Source organism: Anguilla anguilla, chromosome 1 (genome assembly GCF_013347855.1).
Source record: "Anguilla anguilla isolate fAngAng1 chromosome 1, fAngAng1.pri, whole genome shotgun sequence".
In the NCBI taxonomy this organism is placed as follows: Eukaryota; Metazoa; Chordata; class Actinopteri; order Anguilliformes; family Anguillidae; genus Anguilla; species Anguilla anguilla.
This window is the reverse complement of record NC_049201.1, coordinates 69,757,150-69,777,393: the sequence shown is the minus strand read 5'-3', so window position 1 is coordinate 69,777,393 and position 20,244 is coordinate 69,757,150. Positions and strand designations below refer to the sequence as shown.

General features: G+C 46.8%; 2 protein-coding genes across 4 annotated transcripts in view; one reads left to right on the top strand and one right to left on the bottom strand.

Moving 5' to 3' along the window:
- The first annotated feature begins 1,303 nt into the window (after positions 1–1,303).
- On the top strand, positions 1,304–8,361 carry LOC118224959 (neuronal acetylcholine receptor subunit alpha-7-like). Of its 2 annotated transcripts, XM_035412841.1 has the most exons (10): positions 1,304–1,806; positions 2,625–2,764; positions 3,048–3,092; positions 3,350–3,459; positions 3,754–3,833; positions 4,607–4,774; positions 4,947–5,141; positions 5,893–5,979; positions 6,131–6,240; positions 6,867–8,361. In XM_035412841.1, the coding sequence occupies exons 1-10, from the start codon at positions 1,665–1,667 to the stop codon at positions 7,578–7,580; spliced, it is 1,791 nt and encodes a 596-aa protein (XP_035268732.1). In that variant the 5' UTR covers positions 1,304–1,664; the 3' UTR covers positions 7,581–8,361. The 2 variants fall into 2 exon arrangements, with proteins under 2 accessions (XP_035268732.1, XP_035268737.1); XM_035412846.1 differs by lacking the exon at positions 2,625–2,764 and having other exon boundaries at positions 1,305–1,806.
- Positions 8,362–13,220: 4,859 nt separating this feature from the next.
- The window catches only part of snx27b (sorting nexin 27b), a 21,819-nt gene continuing 14,795 nt past the window's right edge, over positions 13,221–20,244 (bottom strand). Inside the window, exons 8-13 of one of the 2 annotated variants that reach the window (XM_035380466.1) lie at positions 19,423–19,512; positions 19,165–19,314; positions 18,647–18,775; positions 18,398–18,457; positions 18,143–18,191; positions 13,221–14,676 (exon numbers count right to left, since the gene is read on the bottom strand). In XM_035380466.1, coding sequence (XP_035236357.1) covers positions 14,609–14,676; positions 18,143–18,191; positions 18,398–18,457; positions 18,647–18,775; positions 19,165–19,314; positions 19,423–19,512 — 546 coding nt within the window. In that variant the 3' untranslated portion in view covers positions 13,221–14,608. Of the gene's footprint in view, positions 14,677–18,128; positions 18,192–18,397; positions 18,458–18,646; positions 18,776–19,164; positions 19,315–19,422; positions 19,513–20,244 lie in introns of both variants that reach the window. The other variant, XM_035380474.1, reaches the window with a different exon arrangement.

Here is a 20,244-nt window from a genome sequence, read left to right as displayed (position 1 = left end):
ACCTCCCCTTGCAGTCGCAAATGTGAAATTACCACCACACTCGGAGTGAAATTACTGGCGTACGTGCTATGGGTCTTCTGATATTTCGGATATTTTCGCTGAAAAATGAACCAAAAAAGCTATAAAAATAGCACATAAAGAATAAATGTATTTGATAATTCTCACACCCTATTCATCCCTTACGGATGCCTTACTCAAATATTTGCTGTGTTCAAAAGCAATAATTGTGTTGGGCAATACAGTTTCTCATAATTCGTTCATCTTTTGATAGAACTTAAGTGTGCTACTTTCTTTTTTGCCTGGGTGACCGTGATAATGTTGTCAAGGTTCAATGGAAAGCTTTTCTCTGGCACGGATCTATTGTCTGGTCACATTTTCTGCAAAATGGCATTTATAGCATTTGTCCACCAGATGTCAGCGTAACCTCAGCAATTCTAGACTGCTAAACGCACAGAATAATCAATAAAACTAGACAGAATAAAAATGAGACCTACTTAGTCTACACACTATTTGTGTGTAACGTGTGAGTGTGTACCAAACTATACTTTGTGGGGAAGTGTAATTGTGCTGAAGAGAAGTGATAACAATGTGGCCACTTGTGATTTATGAAACATATTTTTATAAGGCAGAGAGAGGAGACCCACCTGACCATAATGACCCAGCAGTAAACACACACATACACATGTACACACATGCAAGCACATGCGAATTAACTACTAAATCCACAATTATAATCACAATACCATTTTTCAATTCAGTCTTCCCCTTGTTAAAACGCACACTTGTGTGCACATTCTCTCTCTCTCTCTCTCTCTCTCTCTCTCTCTCTCTCTCTCTCTCTCTCACACACACACACACACACACACTGCACAAAAAACAGTTCTTTGCATTCACTAACTCTGTGTCGTCAGATGAGTGTCTGTGGCATATTAATTAAATTCCCCCCTAAGCTCTGATGCTCAGTTTATTTACAGTGATCTGGCTTTTTCTCTACCAAAATGGTTTCAAGGAAAAAAAAACATCAGAATGGTTTTTTTCAACATTCATAATTCTTACAGAGGGCAATTTCTGCCAGTGTCGTGTTGTCAATAGCCTTAGGCCCCGCACTCCCCCAAAACTTGCGGTATGTACAGTCATATTTGGGAATACTGAAAGCGTGGACACAGGCAGACATGGTCACGTGTCTTTCTCACCCCCATTTCTTCTGTACCCCAACACCACCTCCTCCTCCTCCTCTGTAATGCTCCCTTTTCTGACTCTTTTTTTCTGGCTCCACCCCTGTCTTCTCACTGGGAAACAGAGGGAAAGGGGGGATAGTGGGCGGAGAGAGAGAGCCGACTCGTGTGTCTATAGAATCTGCCAGGCTTTTTCCCTCCCCACTATGCTTATTACTTGAGTGGAGCTCTGACGTTCCTTCCTTCCTCTGATCTGTTCTGTTCCGTTCTGTTCTCTCTCTCTCTTTATCTCTCTCTCTCACTCACTAATTCTCCCTCTATCGCTTTCTCCCTATCAGTCTCTTTCTATCTCTCCCTCTGTGTTTGTGCTTGCGTGTGTGTGTGCCAGAGGATCTGAATCTAGGGGGGGGTTCAAATTAAGCAATCTCTCTCTCACTTACCCATTCTCTGTCTATTGCTTTTCCACTCTCGTTCTCTCTCCGTCTCTCTATGCACTTGTGCGTGTCAGAGGATCTGAATCAAGGGGGGTTCAAATCAAGCATTCCGTTCTTTCTCACACCCATTCACATCCAAGGAAATATGTGGCTATCGGTGGTCTTGCTTCTTTTTGGATTGTCAGCCTTGGTTCAGGGTAGGTCTCTCTGTCCCTCCTCTGTGTGCGTGTTCTGTGTAAAGAAGGGGAAAAGGAGAAGGAACACGGAAAATGTGTTGCATTATAATTAACAGAGTGACTGGAAATGGAACATTTCTCTGTGTGTATGCATGTTTTTAGGTGCATTTATGGGGAATATAACTGAATGAATAGCAATGATATGTGATGTTTTTAATCATTGTAAATTACTATTTGCCTGTGTGCCTTTAACTTATCTTATAGAAATTTGGGAAGAGAGATTAGGAAATTTGTTTCTGGTCTTGCTGTAATTAAACTATTAATCACAGATTCTAACCCACGTCCTCTCTCTCAAACCCCCTCCAAATCCCTCCGAAGACAGACAGCAACAGTAACCAAGCAATCAAAGCCATAACAACCAGCACACACGAGAACACTGTTAATGATCTGATTCGATCCTGTTCCCTTGTCATATGGTTGCGGATATGTAACATTGGTGGAGGAAGCCAGTTATAAAAAAATCATGTTGCCATGGAGAGATGATGATAAAGATCACACAGCATGTTCCAGCAAAGGTTTCAAATGGTCCTATATCTTGTGGGTAATGCCCCTGGCACTTAATGCCACCAAATATGGCTTCTCTGTGAGTAACTGATCCAAATAACAAGTGCCTGAACCCACCCCCTTCTCTTTTCTCTCTCATTTCTTCTTTTGTGTTTGCCATCTCTATCTGTCTATCTGTCTATCTATCTATCTATCTATCTATCTATCTCTCTCTACCCCCTGCTTTCTATATCTGTCCATTCTTTCCCCAATTCCATGGCTTTTCACTCTCACAGTGTCAGTGCAGGGTCCACACCAGCGGTATCTGCTGAAGGAATTATTGAAGGACTACAACCGCATGGAGCGGCCAGTGGCCAATGACTCTCTTCCCCTCACCGTTAATTTCTCAATGATCCTCGCACAGATTATGGATGTGGTACTGGTCCCTCAGTCTCTTACCCTTTATCTGTCTGTCCAGTCTTTCCATTCATCCGATTACGTCCGTTCATCTGTCACCTGTCTGCCTGTCTCTCGGTCAGGAGTGGAAGTGGTGCTGGGATGTGAAGACTTATGTAGGCACCTGTGGAAGACAGTTTGAGGAGGGAAGAGAGGATTGATAGTAGAGAAGGATTGAGTCGGGAGAAGGAAGATGGTTATGGGCAATGTCACTGTCATTACCTCGTCAGTCTTGTCTTGAAATGCTTTTCCATATCTTTCAGGATGAGAAGAATCAGGTCCTCACTACCAATTTATGGCTTCAGATGGTAAATACCTCCACATGTGTATATGTATAAGGATTTATGCATGAAAAAGTGAAATAACACATCTTACTGAGCATACAGTGTTGTTGTGCTGTGGGGAAAAGAGAGCCATGGAGGGGAGGAAGGAAATAAAAATAGCAAAATTACAACACATGGAAGAGAGATCAGTGCTGTCATCATAGGCTGCCTGGCTCTGACTGGTAGATATGAGTGGCAAAGGTATAGCAAAGGTATAAACTTCATTTAAATGTGTCCCACAGCACTGGTATGATCACTATCTCCAGTGGAACCAGTCAGAGTATCCTGGGGTCAAGAATCTGAGATTCACCACTGACCAGGTCTGGACACCTGACATTCTTCTCTATAACAGGTAACACATCTGTACATTCACAAGCGTGCAGAGAACATACAAACACACACACACACACACACACACGCACACACATACACATGCACGCACGTACACACACACACACGCATGCATGTACGTAATATACACATACATATACGCATGCACGCATGCAAGCACACACAAACACACACATACATGCATGAATGCATGCACGCAAACACACACACACACACACACACACACACACACTCAGTAGCACATGCATGACTAACTGCCAACCTACTGTCCCTTATTTCACCTTGATGTTGTTAGTGCGCATGACAAGTTTGATTCCACCTTCAAGACCAACGTTCTGGTCAACTCCAGTGGCTTCTGCCAGTATCTCCCACCTGGTAAGTCACCTGTCTCTTTAACTGTTGAACATACAGTATGCTAATTTCTCCCTCCTGTTTAACGTTGCTCTTACCTCTTTAGCATAATGCAGTCATCAGGGGTCTCCCTGTGTATGCTGGTTTTCGCTCCAACCGCAACTGCACAACTGTCTTTAATTTAATCAGTCGCAATTAATTATTTGCAATATAGCACACTAAGCACAATGTGAACATGGGAATTTTATTCTCCATGGCATGCATGGCTATTACTGACATAATATGGCTTCAGAGGGTAAATAATCTCTCTGAACATGAAAAGTACCTAATTAAGGAAAAACTAACAGCTTGCTAAAATTCTGGGATAGCAACTGTGGTTGGAACGAAAACCAGCATGCACAGGGGGCCCCTAGGACCGAGTTTGAAAACCACTGCTCTATCCAATTCAGATGCTTCACTGCCATGGTAGATATATTAGGTTTATATTTCATAAAGCTGAAAGAGATACACATTTTCAGAACACAAAACAAAAACTAGCATAGTCCTCATAGTAATTTTAAGACTAATAATAACAATATTATTAATAACATTAATTATACATGATTTATTAATCATTCCTCAGGCTATGGCTATGTGCTGCGCCAGAAGATGCACAGTTCCTTTGGTCTCTTTGGAGGATTCTTGTGTTATGAGTTCCTGACACAGCTGGGAAAGCTGGAGACATTTTGTAGCATTAGTATATTTCTCACGTCTGGTTAAAAAGTGCAGCTCTATCTCAGTGTCATGTCCCCTTCCAGGGATCTTCATGAGCACGTGCAATGTGGATGTGCGCTGGTTCCCCTTTGACATCCAAAGATGTGAGCTGAAGTTTGGCTCGTGGACCTTTGATGGCTGGTCGCTGGACCTGCAGATGAGTGAGGCTGACACCTCTGGGTACATGCCCAATGGAGAATGGGACCTGGTCGGTGAGTTGGCCGCTGGCCAAGACCACGGCTCTCTCCTGGTTACCCTCTCCTACCGTATCTTCCATGTCTGAGCACTCTCTCTTAATCTTTTATTCTCTCTCTCTCCCTTCGGGGTAATGACAATCATCTCTCTCTCTATCGCTCTCTCTATCCCTCTCTTTCTCTCGGACAGGAGTTCCAGGAAATCGGAATGTGGTGTACTACGAGTGCTGTAAGGAGCCGTACCTGGACGTGACGTTCATCGTGACCATCAGGCGCCGCACGCTGTACTACGCCCTCAACCTCCTGATCCCCTGCGTGCTCCTGTCCTCCATGACGCTGCTCATCTTCCTCCTCCCTGCCAACTCCGGAGAGAAGATCTCTCTGGGTGAGGCGGGAGGGAGGAGAAGGGAGGGAGGCTTTATGTGTGTGTGCTAAAGCAATGCCTTTTAACTTACCTAAAGCTAGTAACTTACCTAAAATAATGTATGTGCGCGTGTATGTGTCTGTGTGAAGGTAAAAGTGTCTCATTCTCATGCCCATATCTTTCTGACACTGAGATGCTATTACAGCTGGGTATAGTCCTCCAGTATTGCAAAAAGTAGGCCGTGCTTAGCCGCTTAGTTTCCTGGCAAGCAACAGGATCCAATGATGCATTTTAGTAACATGATTCCCATGATTATGGAATGGGATTTAAAAAAACAAACTGTGAAATCCCTACATCCTGGTTTCTCGTTCTAAACCCCATTTGTGTCTGGCTTCTGAGCTCCTGAATTTATGCCCGTGGCACGTTCTGTCCCCGCGGCTGCTCAGCTCTCCTGGCAGACCACATATTTACGCGCCGCTGCCGCTGCCGCTATCTCTGCCCGCCAAGGCGGCTTTTCTGAAATCTGAATTCTGAATCTGACAAGCCGAAAAAACAAGAAAGGAAGCGGCGGGAGGACAGGGAGCCGGCGATGTAGCGGGAAAGAGAGAAACGGAGCGGTGTCACGGAGGAGCGAGGGAAGAGGCGTGTAAGGAAAGAGGGAGCGCATAGCGCTGAATAGCGCACGTTCATTTCCGGGCCCAGTAAGTGAATTCTCCTCATGTCTCTCAGCTCACCCCTGCTCAATTGGCGTATTCACCCTGTCCCTCTGCAGGCATCACTGTGCTCCTCTCGCTCACTGTGTTCATGCTGCTGGTGGCGGAGATTATGCCGGCCACGTCAGACTCCATACCCCTGATAGGTAAGTGTCTGCAAGTCAACGAGTCCCTTTCCCTCAGTGAAATCAGTGAAATGAGTCAGCACTTTTCGTTAAAGAGAGCCTAATTGAGAAAGAGACCTTTTTTTGTAGGTGCGCTCCATTCAAACATGCCCTGTCTGTGAATTCCCATCAGGTCAGTACTTTGCCAGCACCATGATCATCGTGGGCATGTCCGTGGTGGCCACAGTCGTGGTGCTGCAGTACCATCATCACGACCCTAATGGAGGAAACATGCCTAAATGGGTAAGGGGTGCCCGTCTGCATGCAAACGGCTTCTTCCTGTCCGGCTCAGTGAGAACAGGAGAAACGTACCATGGTGACTGGGTGCAAGTCACATTACACTAGGACATACCAAGTGGCACACACCAATTCCCCTTTATTGACACATTTATGAATGCCTATGTATAAATGGTAAATGGACTGCATTTATATAGCGCTTTTATCCAAAGCGCTTTACAACTGATGCCTCTCATTCGCCAGAGCAGTTAGGGATTAGGTGTCTTGCTCAAGGACACTTCGACACGCCCAGGGCGGGGTTTGAACCGGCAACCCTCCGACTGCTAGACAATCGGTCTTACCTCTTGAGCTATGTCACTGCTTATGAAGTAGCTTATGAAGGAGTTATAGAGCTCTTGTTAAACACGATTCATAAGTGGTAGCCTTGTTTTTATTTCTCTGTTGCTGTCTGAGTGTGAGCGCCCAAAGGCAGCCGCTGCTCACCTCTTTTAGTGTCTCATGTGCATGAAGTGGGAGAAACCCTGTGTAGATGAGTGCAGCCATCTCCATCTCTCCCTCCCTGTTCTTTGAATCACTGTCCTGCCTGTACCCCCAATCCCACCCCCGTCCCCTCCTCTCCCCCTCTCTCGCAGGTGCAGCTGGTTCTGCTCCACTGGGTGGCCTGGTTCCTGCGGATGAAGCGTCCCGGAGAGAGAGGGGAGCCCAGCCACACCCCCTGTGCCCCCCACCTGCGCCGCTGCTCCTCAGGCTCCCAAAACAGGAGCCTCCCCAACCCCACCGACCGCTCCCTGCACTCGCAGAACCTCACGCCCCTGAAAGCGGGCCTGTCCTACCTGGGCCACACCCACAACTCCCTGCCTCACCTGCACGCTCAGACCAGCGCCAACAACAACAGCAACCTGCTCTACATCGGCTTCCCGAGCCTGGAAGACCCGCCCCTCATCGCTGACCACGCCCACAGGACCAGTACCATCAGCCGGAAGGGCGGGTCCGGCGGACTGGCCGGAAGTCCCCCCCCGCCCAGCCCCAACCTGGACGCCATGGGCTGCTCCAGCACGGTGTCCAGCGGCTTCGGCCCGGCGGTGGGGGGCGGGTACCTGGGGGCGTCCCACCCCGGTTTGGGTGACCCCCAGCTGCAGGCCATCCTGGAGGAGGTGCGCTTCATGGCGGACCGCTTCCGGGAGCAGGACGAGAGCGGCGTGATGGCGGACCAGTGGAAGTTTGCGGCGGCCGTCATCGACCGGCTCTGCCTCGTGGCCTTCAGCGTCTTCAACATCATCTGCACCATCTCCATCCTCATGTCCGCCCCAAACTTTGTGGAGGCCATGTCCAAGGACTTCATCTGAGGGAAAACGGAGTGTGTATATGTGCGTGCGCGTGTATGTGGGTATGTGTGTGTGTGTGTGTGTGTGTGTGTGATGAGGGGGTTGACAGCAACAGTGGAGCTGCTTGGCTTTATCTTTCCCTGAGGGAAGGGAGAAAGGGAAGGTACTTCACCACAGAGTGAGGAAAAGAAGAGATGAATAGACAGTGGAGAGGTGAAATAAAATTAATAGCAAACAAAGAGGCAGAATAGCTAAGCAACCCTTTGGAAAGGACAGAGAGGTACTGGAGACAGACACAAGGTGCTTTTTTTCGTGACAGACCATACGCTGAGCCGCCTCTAACCAAAGGCAGTACATTCCGGAGGGGGGGAGACGCTAGTGTCCCAGATTCAGACACGTTCTTTGCTACATTCAGCCGTGTAATTGACCATCCTTCTTCATATGATTGTGTTGACCATTTGTGAGTTGATCATTAGGAGCGATCCAGAGGAGCCATGGGACTGTGGTGATTCACTAAATCCTTTTAGCACCGGGCTACCCTAGGACCGGGCTGGGAGTCATTGTCCAGCAGTGAATCAGTTGACCAGAGATTGTGACTCACTCGCTTGCATTAGTTTGTACTCTACAGATCTGACAGATATTGTTGGAACACATTTGGCAGCTGACACGCTTTCCCCTCTCTACCTCTGAATCAACATATTTCCTATAATCTCTCCTTTAAAAAAAAAAAAAACAGAAATGTTGAATGTGTTATCTTCTGAATTTGCATCCAAAAATAAATAAAAAAAACGTTTATTTTCTAGGATCCTGTCAGTGACCTTTCTTTACTGGCGCGGTTTGGCGTAAAACAGTTATAAAAATGAGTGGAAGAAAGCTGCTGTGTAAGATGCCTTTTTAAAAGATTACCTCTTAATGAAAGAGGGGCTCATGCTGGTAGGCAACTTGGGACTCTTAAGAGTAGAAGTGTAATAAACCTGGCTGTGATAGAGATTGATGGGCAGCCAGTAAGACGCCAGTCTTGGTCTCTTAGTCATCAGCATGGAGAAAGCGAGACTCTGATCAAAACTGCGCCAGTCCATCCTGGTGACACCAGCATTTTAATCAGGGAGCAAAGACAGTGCCTAAATCCCATCAACATGAATCACCGCGGCAGCCAATCAAAGAGCTTCGTCAGAGAGTCGAGTCAGTGTTTTTATGCAACTGTCCGGCAAAATGTAAACCAATCCCAGAATCAACTCAGCAGTCAGCATTGGTCAGCTGACCCTTTAGGACAGTGCTGGACTCAGGGCAATCAGTCATATTTCAAACCGCCCCCGGTGGTTATGAACTGCACAGCGCTGGCAGTCTGGCTGCAATCAGATTTACTGTGTTCTCTCAGGTGGAAAGAGAGGAGAGACAGAGGGAGCGAGGGAGTGAGCGAGAAAGAGAGAGCGAGAGGAAAGAGAGAAAACTTTCAGTGCTCAGGCAATGAACTTGCAGACCGGAATATACAGTGTTACTCGAGACGGGAAAACTAAAACTTACTCATCCGAAAAGGCACCACAATTAGAGCGGTTATCTTCCGAAGTATGCGAGTACAGGAAGGGAATACAAAACTGAAAGGTCCGGTAGGGATGAGAAGCATCTCATGACATAAGTGACAGTAAGTGTACAGTAATACATCACAGACAAGGCTCTGCGGAACCCGCATCACTGCTCAAACACGCCAGTCAACGTATCATAGAACATGCTGTTACCTTCATGTCATTAGTATTTCATGGAAATGCCAGCAATTTGTGGTTGATGCTTAGCACAAGTGTGTATTTAGCATGTAGGCTTTAATGGAAAAAAAAAAGTGTTCACATACAGACGCACTGAACACAGTCAAACATACACGCACCGAAAGTGGGTTTCAGGCCTCAAGGTCTGGAACTACACTGTAACGCTTTAATAATAACATGGTATTGTAGTGCAGGTCATACTGTTGTCCCACTCTATGGGGCCTTTGAATGAAAAGGTAAATTTTAAGGTGTAGAGAAAAGTGGCCCTGTGATATTCGCTTGAACATTGACTAAAAAAAATACACCCTTATATACCTTTTATATACCCTCTGTCGCTCTCCTTCCCTCTGAACCCAGACCCGGCTCCCACCCCCTGGCTCTCTGTGGCCAGAAAGAGACGCGTGCTATATCATGATAACGCCCGACACCCTCATCAATAGCTTTTAATTACGGGGGCAGACGGCCCCGCGGATCAGTAGAGCCGAATGAGGGAAGCGAGCCGTGCGGCTGACTGATAACCTCCCCTTCTCCACGGGGCCTCGCCGTTATGTCGTTAGGCCCACGCTGTGCCGCGATTGGTCTGCTTTAAAGCCCATCAGTCATTCGGGCTGCGCTCGTCGCGCTGCGATTGGATCCCGCGCCAGCGCGCGTTACGGCAGAAATGACTCCTGTACGTGAGAGCGCACGAAAGGGTTTCACTCTCAAGAAGAAGACGAGCGATGCTGTCGATTGCCTCAAATGGATGGGGGAGTACATGCACATATTTAAAACTCTTCGAGCCCACACATTATAAATATAGAATTTAATAGAATTATAAATAGAATTGAGTAGACCTGTATAATTACAACTTAAGACATTTGGCGAATGCTTTTAGCACTTAACATGGTCAGCAAGGGGGAGGGGAAGGAAGAGCCATAAACATCAAGATCGGCCACATTTAAAATGTGTGTACTTTTTAGCATTTGGAATAAGATTTTAATATTTTAGGCAACACCGAAGTGGTAAAGGACACACATTCACTCATTTGCATTGTTCACAGGAGACAAATGCTTTAGTATAGTCACTGAAGTCTGTGGATCTGTGAGAATGTGGTGCACAGTCCTCATACTGTAGGCATGTATACCTGAGGTTAACAGCCGACAGACAGATCTGAATGCCAGGGATGTGGTCAATTCCACTTTCAATGCAGTAAATTCAATTAATTACTTGAAAATTGCATAAATTAATTTTTATTTCAGTTCATTTACTTTTTGCGAATTGACAGAATTGAGCCCCAATCCTGCTGATTGCACATTTACGAAAAATAAAGCACAACTTCACAAAGGAAAAAGGAACCAAAAAAAGCTTAAATTATGAAAATATTTAAAGAAAAATAACCAGAGCCAGAGACCAGTCCTTTTGCATCAATAAATCAATTTATTTAAAAGAATATGTTACAATTTATTACACTAATTGACATTACCAAACATTTCTTTTTAAATGTCTTTTCAGCTTTTCCCCCAGTGGTTAGGTAGACTTCACTAATTTTTTCTATTTTTTTTTTTTTTCAAATGGCAGCTTTATGAACTTCATTTTGCAGTTAACCCAAAGAAACACTGCCGATTTTGCCTTCCTTAGTTTTGTGTCCTTTAGCGTTTGTTTTCCCATTTGACGTTTTACAAGTTTTTCTAAAAACCAACAAACCGGTGAAAATACTGTACATTAAGAGATTTTCTACTTTTAATATCTTACTCAAATAAATTAAGAATAGGCGACTTCAGTCAGAAAGAGAAAGAGCACAAGAGACTGATGGAGAGAGAAATATAACACTCTCAAATGAAAGCGGTGATACACAGGGATCAGCAAACATAGCCTTTTTAGGACTACAGCACTGAAGTTGAATGAAAGCCCTCTCGTTATAGTGTCATTGTGTTTCGTAACATTCATTTGACAGCACTTGATTTTTGAGTGACTTTCAATGCCCACTCCATTAAAGTTTGCCAATTACATCCTCAAGTTACCGTCTGATTTGATAAACACAAACTGAATTAACCGGACTAATTTAATCCGGTTCTCAAAATGGAGGCGCTATTCTGCCAGTGCAGACTGGGGTTGCGCTTCTGAGTTACATTCCAGTACGGTACAGTGCTCCAAACCCTAGGTCCCTTGGATTCACAGGGTATGATGATTTTAAGCAAAAAATAACCAAAGTTTGACAGTCACTTCAGGGAATTTGTGTACGCTGTCAGATTTGTGCGTTTAGAGAGTTTTTGTGTACAATGTTACTTGCCCATTGGAAACATTTGTACATTTCTCAATAGATCAAGCTTAATTACCTATTTTTTACCATTCTTGCCATTTTACAATTAACTGCACAACAAATTAATCCAAAAGAAGCTGAACACTACGCAATACTAAACTGTTGAAGGGACACAGCTGTACAAAATCAAGTTGCATAAATACTTCATCTGCGAACACGTCCCCTACACGTCCTTCACAAACTGCAACAAAAACCGACGTGCCCAACGGATCCCCAGGACCGCGAGCGGGAAACGTTCTAATACACAAACACATATTTATGAGCACCTGCCCGTCTACTCGGACGCTCACGAAAACAATGACATAAGAAGACTAACACTGCACCATTCTCTGGACACCTCCAACTGATATGGCAATAAAGCATGTGATGAATTGTACAGCAATACACTGCATTCTACACTAGACCCCAGGAAAGGGAGACTACTGCCCAGGCAAAGCAGAGTCTGCTCGGGGAAACGGAACTCGCTTTAAATTGCAATAAGGCTACATACAGGCAGAAAGAAGCATCAAGTTAGCAGTTTTTTTTTTTTGTTTTTTTTCCTTTTCTGTTTTCAAGTTGAGGTGCAATGGATAATTAATCAAAAGTTAATCAAGTCAATGTGACCTGTGATTCAGCTGGACTCATGAACCTGGAGAACACACAAGGGCCAGGCAAGAAAGCAGGCAGGGCGTCCGGCCTCTAAGCAGTACTGAACAGTGTGCACGCACACACACACACACACACACACACACACACACACATACACGCACACTCGCACACACATGCGCACACACACACGCACACACACACACACACATACACACACACGCACAGGCACGCGCACACACGCGCACACACGCGCACACTCGAGCACACTCGAGCACACGCGCACACACGCGCACACACACGCACACACACAATTGGAGCAGTGGAGGAGGAGTGCACCAGTATGTGCTTTTACTGCACTGCAATCTGACAAATCCTCCCCTGAACTGCCCTGTCCGGCACATGCACTCAGAGCCAGTTCAGAGCTGGTGCCCTAACGTTGCTGAATGTCAATTATTTCAATACTAAAAATACACAAGTGCTCAACCAGAAACATTCTGTATCTGAACAAAGTAATGTCTGTCAGTTTACCATCCATTTTATGTACAGTTCTTGTGCAACAGTCCAGATACTTAAGCCTCGTTTCATTTCCTTCACAACTACAGAAAGATAAAGAATGTGTTAAGTCGGCTGGATCAGTCTACTACCTCAACTGTCCAGATACACCCCCCCCCCCACTCCTCCTCTGTTCATTTGCTCAATGGAGCACCCTTCATGGTTCAGGCACACAAAATCCTCCCGCGCTGTTGCCAGGCAGTGAAGATGACACAGCGCGTGCGGGTCCTGTCAGTCGACTGCTTAATTCACAGCAGAGGCAGCGATAAAAACCAACACTGCTCTCTAATGGTTCTATAAACATATGTAGTGTTGCAGAGCAGGGCCCCCTGCTGGGAGTCGGAGGAATCACAGCTGCTCCAATTGTGGTGTCGTTGACAATTGCTAAAACACTCGCTTTGAATCATTTGGTTCATTTTTCAAGACCGGACACAGATAAAATCAAAACTGCGTTCAAATCTCTGCTTTGTAAAGCAATACATTTTACATGGTTACACAGTACTACACATACATATCAAAATTTAACAGCTTCAGACACAAACATTTCGAACAAAACGTAATTCGAACAAAATGTACTGCCAAACATGTCTTTCTTTTTTTTGCATTTTTGTAAACATGGCTCATACCAACTCCTTGAAAAATACACAATTGTCCTTTAAAGGTATTACTAAGCCGCAAAAATGTAACTAGTGTTTTGAAACATGGTTTAGGACGATAATGATCGGTTTTAAATCTGACACCTTCTCCGTCATAGCAAAGGTTTGAGTTTTTTTTATTAAAAGCCTGAAAAATGTGCCACGAGATTTAAAAAAATGTTTTAGCAATTGCTTTAAAAAAATAAAAGGCGTATAAATGCTACCCTGTATTCTCTATGGGCGAGTACTGACTGCACAGTACGGGGTAGGCCCATTCTTGCTCTCCTTTCCCATCTCAAACCAACACGTGTCTTTCATTGTCCTTTTGAAGATTGTTTATGTAGACATGAGCCATGTCTCCCATTCTTTGTTCATGTTTTCTTATTTAGTTCTCTCTGAAATGGGTTAAGATCACAGAAATGTACCCCCCCCCCCCCCCCCCCGCAATGCCTATGTTTCCCCATGTGGTAAGTTTCAGAATGAGATTAGTTCAGTTTCCCCTTCTAAAAGACGTTTCCTTGCATTTCAGTTTTTGCCGTATTGCCTTTCACTTCAGAACACAGAAATCCCTCGTTCCACATTTCTGCCTTCTGGGAAATGTAGTCCTCTCCCTTTCTGGCTGCTGCATTTGTTTTGTGATGCGTCCATTCCGCGCACACGCGTCTCACCTTGTTCTCCTCTTCTTTCTCCTTCAGGTTCAGAACATGAGGCACATCTAAGCATTGGTCCAGACCAATCACATCACAGAGAGGCCTCCCTGAGCCAATGGCACTGCGTATGTCCATCTCCACAGCCAGTCCTGCGGCTGTTTGCTTCCCCCCCACTTTCCCATTCTCAGTGTCCAATCGTGTCTCAGACGACCATTTCCTCGACCAATCACACAGCTCTGGATCTGTCCCTTCAACCAGTAGCATCAATCAACTATCCCACCCCATGAAGTGATGTGATGTATGTAGGATTCTAACGCATTAACTATTATTTATTCATTTTGAAACCTTTACACAACATTTACTTCCTTCTTTTATCTTCTGAAAATGAGGATCTCTGGGTTTGTTGCCTTGTTTAGTCTGTATGTGCGTGGTTTTCGGTTCTCCTCGGGCTGGGTGTCTGCGGTTTGTCTGTAGCGGACCGGTGTGTGTGGATAGTTTCTGCTTCTGCTGTGGATAGTGTTGTCCTGTACCTTGTGAGGCCTTGTCGAGTGGCGCTGTCGGGTTTTTAGGAGGTGACGATCTCGCCCCCTAGGTGCCGCCATCCCTTCTGTGTCTCAACAGCTGGAAGATATTCTGCAACAGAGACGGGGCTCAGGACACTGCAGCCTTAAGCACTTACAAACACAACTCAACACAACACAACTCAACACAGAGACGGGGCTCAGGACACTGCAGCTTTAAGCACTTACAAACACAACTCAACACAACACAGAGACAGGGCTCAGGACACTGCAGCCTTAAGCACTTACAAACACAACTCAACACAACACAACTCAACACAGAGACGGGGCTCAGGACACTGCAGCTTTAAGCACTTACAAACACAACTCAACACAACACAGAGACAGGGCTCAGGACACTGCAGCTTTAAGCACTTACATACACAACTCAACACAACACAACTCAACACAGAGACGGGGCTCAGGACACTGCAGCTTTAAGCACTTACAAACACAACTCAACACAACACAGAGACGGGGCTCAGGACACTGCAGCTTTAAGCACTTACAAACACAACTCAACACAACACAGAGACGGGGCTCAGGACACTGCAGCTTTAAGCACTTACAAACACAACTCAACACAACTTAACACGGAGACAGGGCTCAGGACACTGCTGCTTTAAGCACTTACAAACACAACTCAACACAACTTAACACGGAGACAGGGCTCAGGACACTGCAGCTTTAAGCACTTACAAACACAGCAACAAAGTAGAACCAACACACTCAACAACAGAGCACACACCCAACACACTCTGAAACACTTGACGTGTTTCACATATAGCGTACACAAAGCAATACAATGCACACCTAAATACATAAGCACTAAATTACACATCATACACTGAATTACACATCATACTGTATACACATTCAACAGCTCAACCAACTACAAGCAACATATCTAAATACAGACCCTAACACACTGGGCATCACACACGATTAATAAAACACTGCAGTAAATTTAAACTCAGTCACACACACGACACCCATCTACACAAAGCAGGTTTTCAACTGAACAACACACAGAACCTTCAGCTCCAGCGAACACGCTCTTAGCAGACAGAACATTGGAAGGTGAGACATAACGAGTAGAACAGGCCATTCTGCTAAATTAGGCTCGCCATTTAATCAACGCGTGGCAAACGGTAGAGCGCAGCAACGCCGACGTCCGGGGCCGAGCGGGGTCGCTACAGGAGCGGATTCTCGACCCCAGCACACCCCCCCCCCCCCCCCCCAGGGTGCAGCGGCTCTCCTTTTAACGCTAAAACATCACCACAGCTCCCCCCACCACACCACTGCAACACTGAGCCATGCTGATCTATTTCAGGTTCGGCCAGCCACTGCAGTCTCATTAAAATTCAGCTGCAGGAGCCCTGAACCAAGAAAGAGACTGGGGCTGTCTGCAGACACACTGGAAGCATTCTAATGGAGGAGCCGAGCCTCGCGGGTCTCTCAGAGCCGGGCTAACATGGAGGGACTTCCTGTAGCTGCGGCGCTACAGACACAGCCACAGACATGCTGATATTCTACCCGCTATGGCGCTACAGACACACAGCCACAGACATGCTGATATTCTACCCGCTGCTGTGCTACAGACACAAAGCCACAGACACGCTGATATTCTACCCGCTACGGCGCTACAGACACAAAGCCACAGACACGCTGATATTCTACCCGCTATGGCGCTACAGACACAAAGCCACAGACACGCTGATATTCTACCTGCTGCTGTGCTACAGACACAAAGCCACAGACACGCTGATATTCTACCCGCTATGGCGCTACAGACACAAAGCCACAGACACGCTGATATTCTACCCGCTACGGCGCTACAGACACAGCCACAGACACGCTGATATTCTACCCTCTGCAGTGCTACAGACACAAGGCCACAGACATGCTGGTATTCTACCCGCTACGGCGCTACAGACACAGCCACAGACACGCTGATATTCTACCCTCTGCAGTGCTACAGACACAAAGCCACAGACATGCTGGTATTCTACCCACTGCTGAGCTACAGACACAAAGCCACAAACACGCTGGTATTCTACCCGCTATGGTGCTACAGACACAAAGCCACAGACATGCTGGTATTCTACCCTCTGCAGTGCTACAGACACAAAGCCACAGACATGCAGATGTTCTACCCGCTGTGGTGCTACAGACACAAAGCCACACACATGCTGGTATTCTACCCTCTACGGCGCTACAGACACAAAGCCAGCCACAGACACGCTGATATTCTACCCTCTGCTGTGTTACAGACACGCTGGTATTCTACCCTCTGCAGTGCTACAGACACAAAGCCACAGACACGCTGGTATTCTACCCTCTGCAGTGCTACAGACACAAAGCCACAGACATGCTGATATTCTACCCTCTGCTGTGCTACAGACACAAAGCCACAGACACGCTGATATTCTACCCTCTGCTGTGTTACAGACACGCTGGTATTCTACCCTCTGCAGTGCTACAGACACAAACGCAGCTTCTTTCCATGGTGGGTCTTTATTTACAGTCTGCCAGATTTCTCCTTGTTCATCATTCCGTTCTAACCATTAACACAAAAACAAATGAGGCTGCCAATTTCAGGGCACGCACTATTACAATTCACATCATTCTGTCATCGAGGAAGCCTTGAAGTTCGTAGAGATCGCCAAATGTGTATTTATCACCCCCCTGCCAACTGTGAGAAGCAGGACTGCACATAAACCAAAATTATAACCGCGTTCCTTATTGACCTGTCGCGCAGTAGAAATGATGGCTCTATAGGAACTGAGCTTAAGTCTGGCAGCCTGTCCGTTCAGAGGAATAGCCGCCAGCCTTCCTGCTCGAATGTCCCTGTTCTTCCCGGGTGCCAGGCAACCACAGACGTTCGCGTCTGAAGACTGAACAAGTGTTTCTGGGAACTGGAGTCCCGTTTTATTACTGTCCGCATTTGACTGCTTTCATCCGGAATGACGTTTGCAAGTAAGCGTTCCGAAATATAAGGTGTGTACAAAATGCTGTTTTCCCCCATAACCATAGAAATCCTGCCTAATTGTTCATATTGACCTTCAGCCATGTAAGACATTAACTACACAGCATAGCCAAATGAATATCATTTTCTCTTTTTGGGATTGAAAAATGGCATGGGTCAGATTCCCAGGAATAGTGTTATGCCTACCTATTGTTAACACTAGCTATTTAGCTACTGTCGGTTGACATCCATATGACCTTGGAATTATCATGCCTCCCTCGTGAATTGTATTCCGATTTTTATGCAGAAATCCATATTTTGGAGGCAAAACCTAAAAATGTACACGTACGCACATATGTGAACACACCCAAAGATCACACAGTGCAGTACAAGCTCACAAACCCACTGTGCCAACAAGCGTATGCACACACACACACACACACACACACACACACACACACAGAGGAAGCGACTGACTGCAACTGCAGTGACAGACACCCACCTGCGAGGGGCGCCATATTTGTGTCTGTCACTGAGGCTGGCAAGGAAAGCCTTACCTTACTACACATACCATCTTTGCTGCAGTTTCTGTTGTCCTTGTCCGTGGCCTCCTCTTCGACCTGACACACGAAAAAAGAAAAGGTGGAGAAGGAGAAAATTATCCGCAGAAGAACGAAAGCAAAAACTAAGAAAACAGGTCAACTACTTACATGCACAAAAAAACCTTTAAAGAAAATCAATAAATAAATAAAGGATGACACTTTATGTAGACGCAAGAGTGGCGACTAAATGATAAAATGCGACACGTTGCGATGTAGCGCCTTACCTCTTTCCTCCACTTGAGTTCACAGAAGACCCGCTCGAAACACTCATGCATGTAGTTGAACTGGGTGAGGAGGGTGTGAGGGCAAGAGAGAGAGAGAGAGAGAGAGGAAAACATCTTTAAGTCTCACACAGCATAAACAGCACACGTCAAGTACATGGCCGCTTGCGTTTCTGCACCCATCCCTCTCTCCCTCTCTCCCTCCCATACCCCCTCTCTCCATCCCTCCCTCCCTCCCTCCATTAGACTCACATATGGAGTGAAGATCTTCACCCAGCGAGGCTTCTTCTCCCCGCGGGCGTACTCGAAGCAGAACGCCATCCCTTCCTCATCCGTGTCCCAGCGCTGCATCTCCCCCCATTCAAAGGCAATCACCTGGTTCTGAGAGAGAAAGAAAGGGAGAGAGAGAGGGAGAGAAAGAGCGGGAGTGGGAAAGAGAGGGAGAGAAAGAAAGAGAGAGAAGGGGGTGGGGGGGGTAGAGAGGGAGAGACAGAGAGAGAAGGAGGGAGAGAGAGAGAGGCACATATGTGTTTGTCAGTCTTCCCTTCCTTTTCACAAGAGACTCAATTTCTCTCAGTCTTCATCCCACCCTTGGTCTATCCTCCCCTCCAGTATCTTCTACCCTCCTCTCAAATGTCCTACTTTTTCTGTTTCTCTCCCTCTCTTACCTCCTCCAGTGTACCCCTCTCTCGCTCACTCCCTCTCTCCAACCTCCTCTAATGTCCCCTCTTCTCCCTCTCTCTCTCTCTCTCCCTCTCTCTCTCTCTCACCTCCAGCGTTCCCTCCTCAGTGCAGGCGTGCAGTTTGAAGTGCCGGATGCTGATGGCTGTGATCACGTGACCCTTGCGTCGCGAGTCGCACGAGCAGTGGGGGAAGATGATCTCGTTGTAGCCCTCGCAGGAGCGCAGCATGCTCAGGTACTGGGGGAGAGAGACAGAGAGAGAGAGAGAGCGCACTGTAAAGGACTTGGCTCACAGAGGCACACAGGCAAACGAACAGGCCAGGTGTGCGGTCGAAGGGAAACCTACCATGGCCATCTTGCGCTGCTCGGCCAGCTTCTGCAGCTGGTAGGACTTCTCATCCGCCTTGATGGATCCCTTCTTCACGTCGTCCAGAGCCTGGGGGAGACAGAGAGGGGGGAGGTCAGAGGGGCCCAGTCCTCAGCGGGGCCCCTCCAGGGGCCAGAGACCGTACACAGACACGGCACATAAGGGCTCTCAGGAAGGAGAGGGATGGAAAGATCATGAAAAAAGGACGGGAACGAGATGGAAACACACCTGGTGGAAGCAGTAGGTGATGGGTGGTGGTGTTGGTAAGGGAGGTAGAGAGAGAGAAGGTTCTAGCACACACCTGGTGGAAGCAGTAGGTGATGGGCGGTGGTGTTGGTATGGGAGGTAGAGAGAGAGAGGGGGGTCTCTAACACACACCTGGTGGAAGCAGTAGGCGATGGGTGGTGGTGTTGGTATGGGAGGTAGAGAGAGAGAGGGGGGTCTCAAACACACACCTGGTGGAAGCAGTAGGTGATGGGTGGTGGTGTTGGTAGGGGAGGTAGAGAGAGAGAAGGGGGTCTCTAACACACACCTGGTGGAAGCAGTAGGCGATGGCTGGTGGTGTTGGTATGGGAGGTAGAGAGAGAGAAGGTTCTAGCACACACCTGGTGGAAGCAGTAGGTGATGGGTGGTGGTGTTGGTATGGGAGGTAGGGAGAGAGAAGGTTCTTACACACACCTGGTGGAAGCAGTAGGTGATGGGCAGTGGTGTTGGTATGGGAGATGGGGGGGGGGGTAATTCTAGCACACACCTGGTGGAAGCAGTAGGCGATGGGGGGGTGGTGTTGGTAAGGGAGGTAGA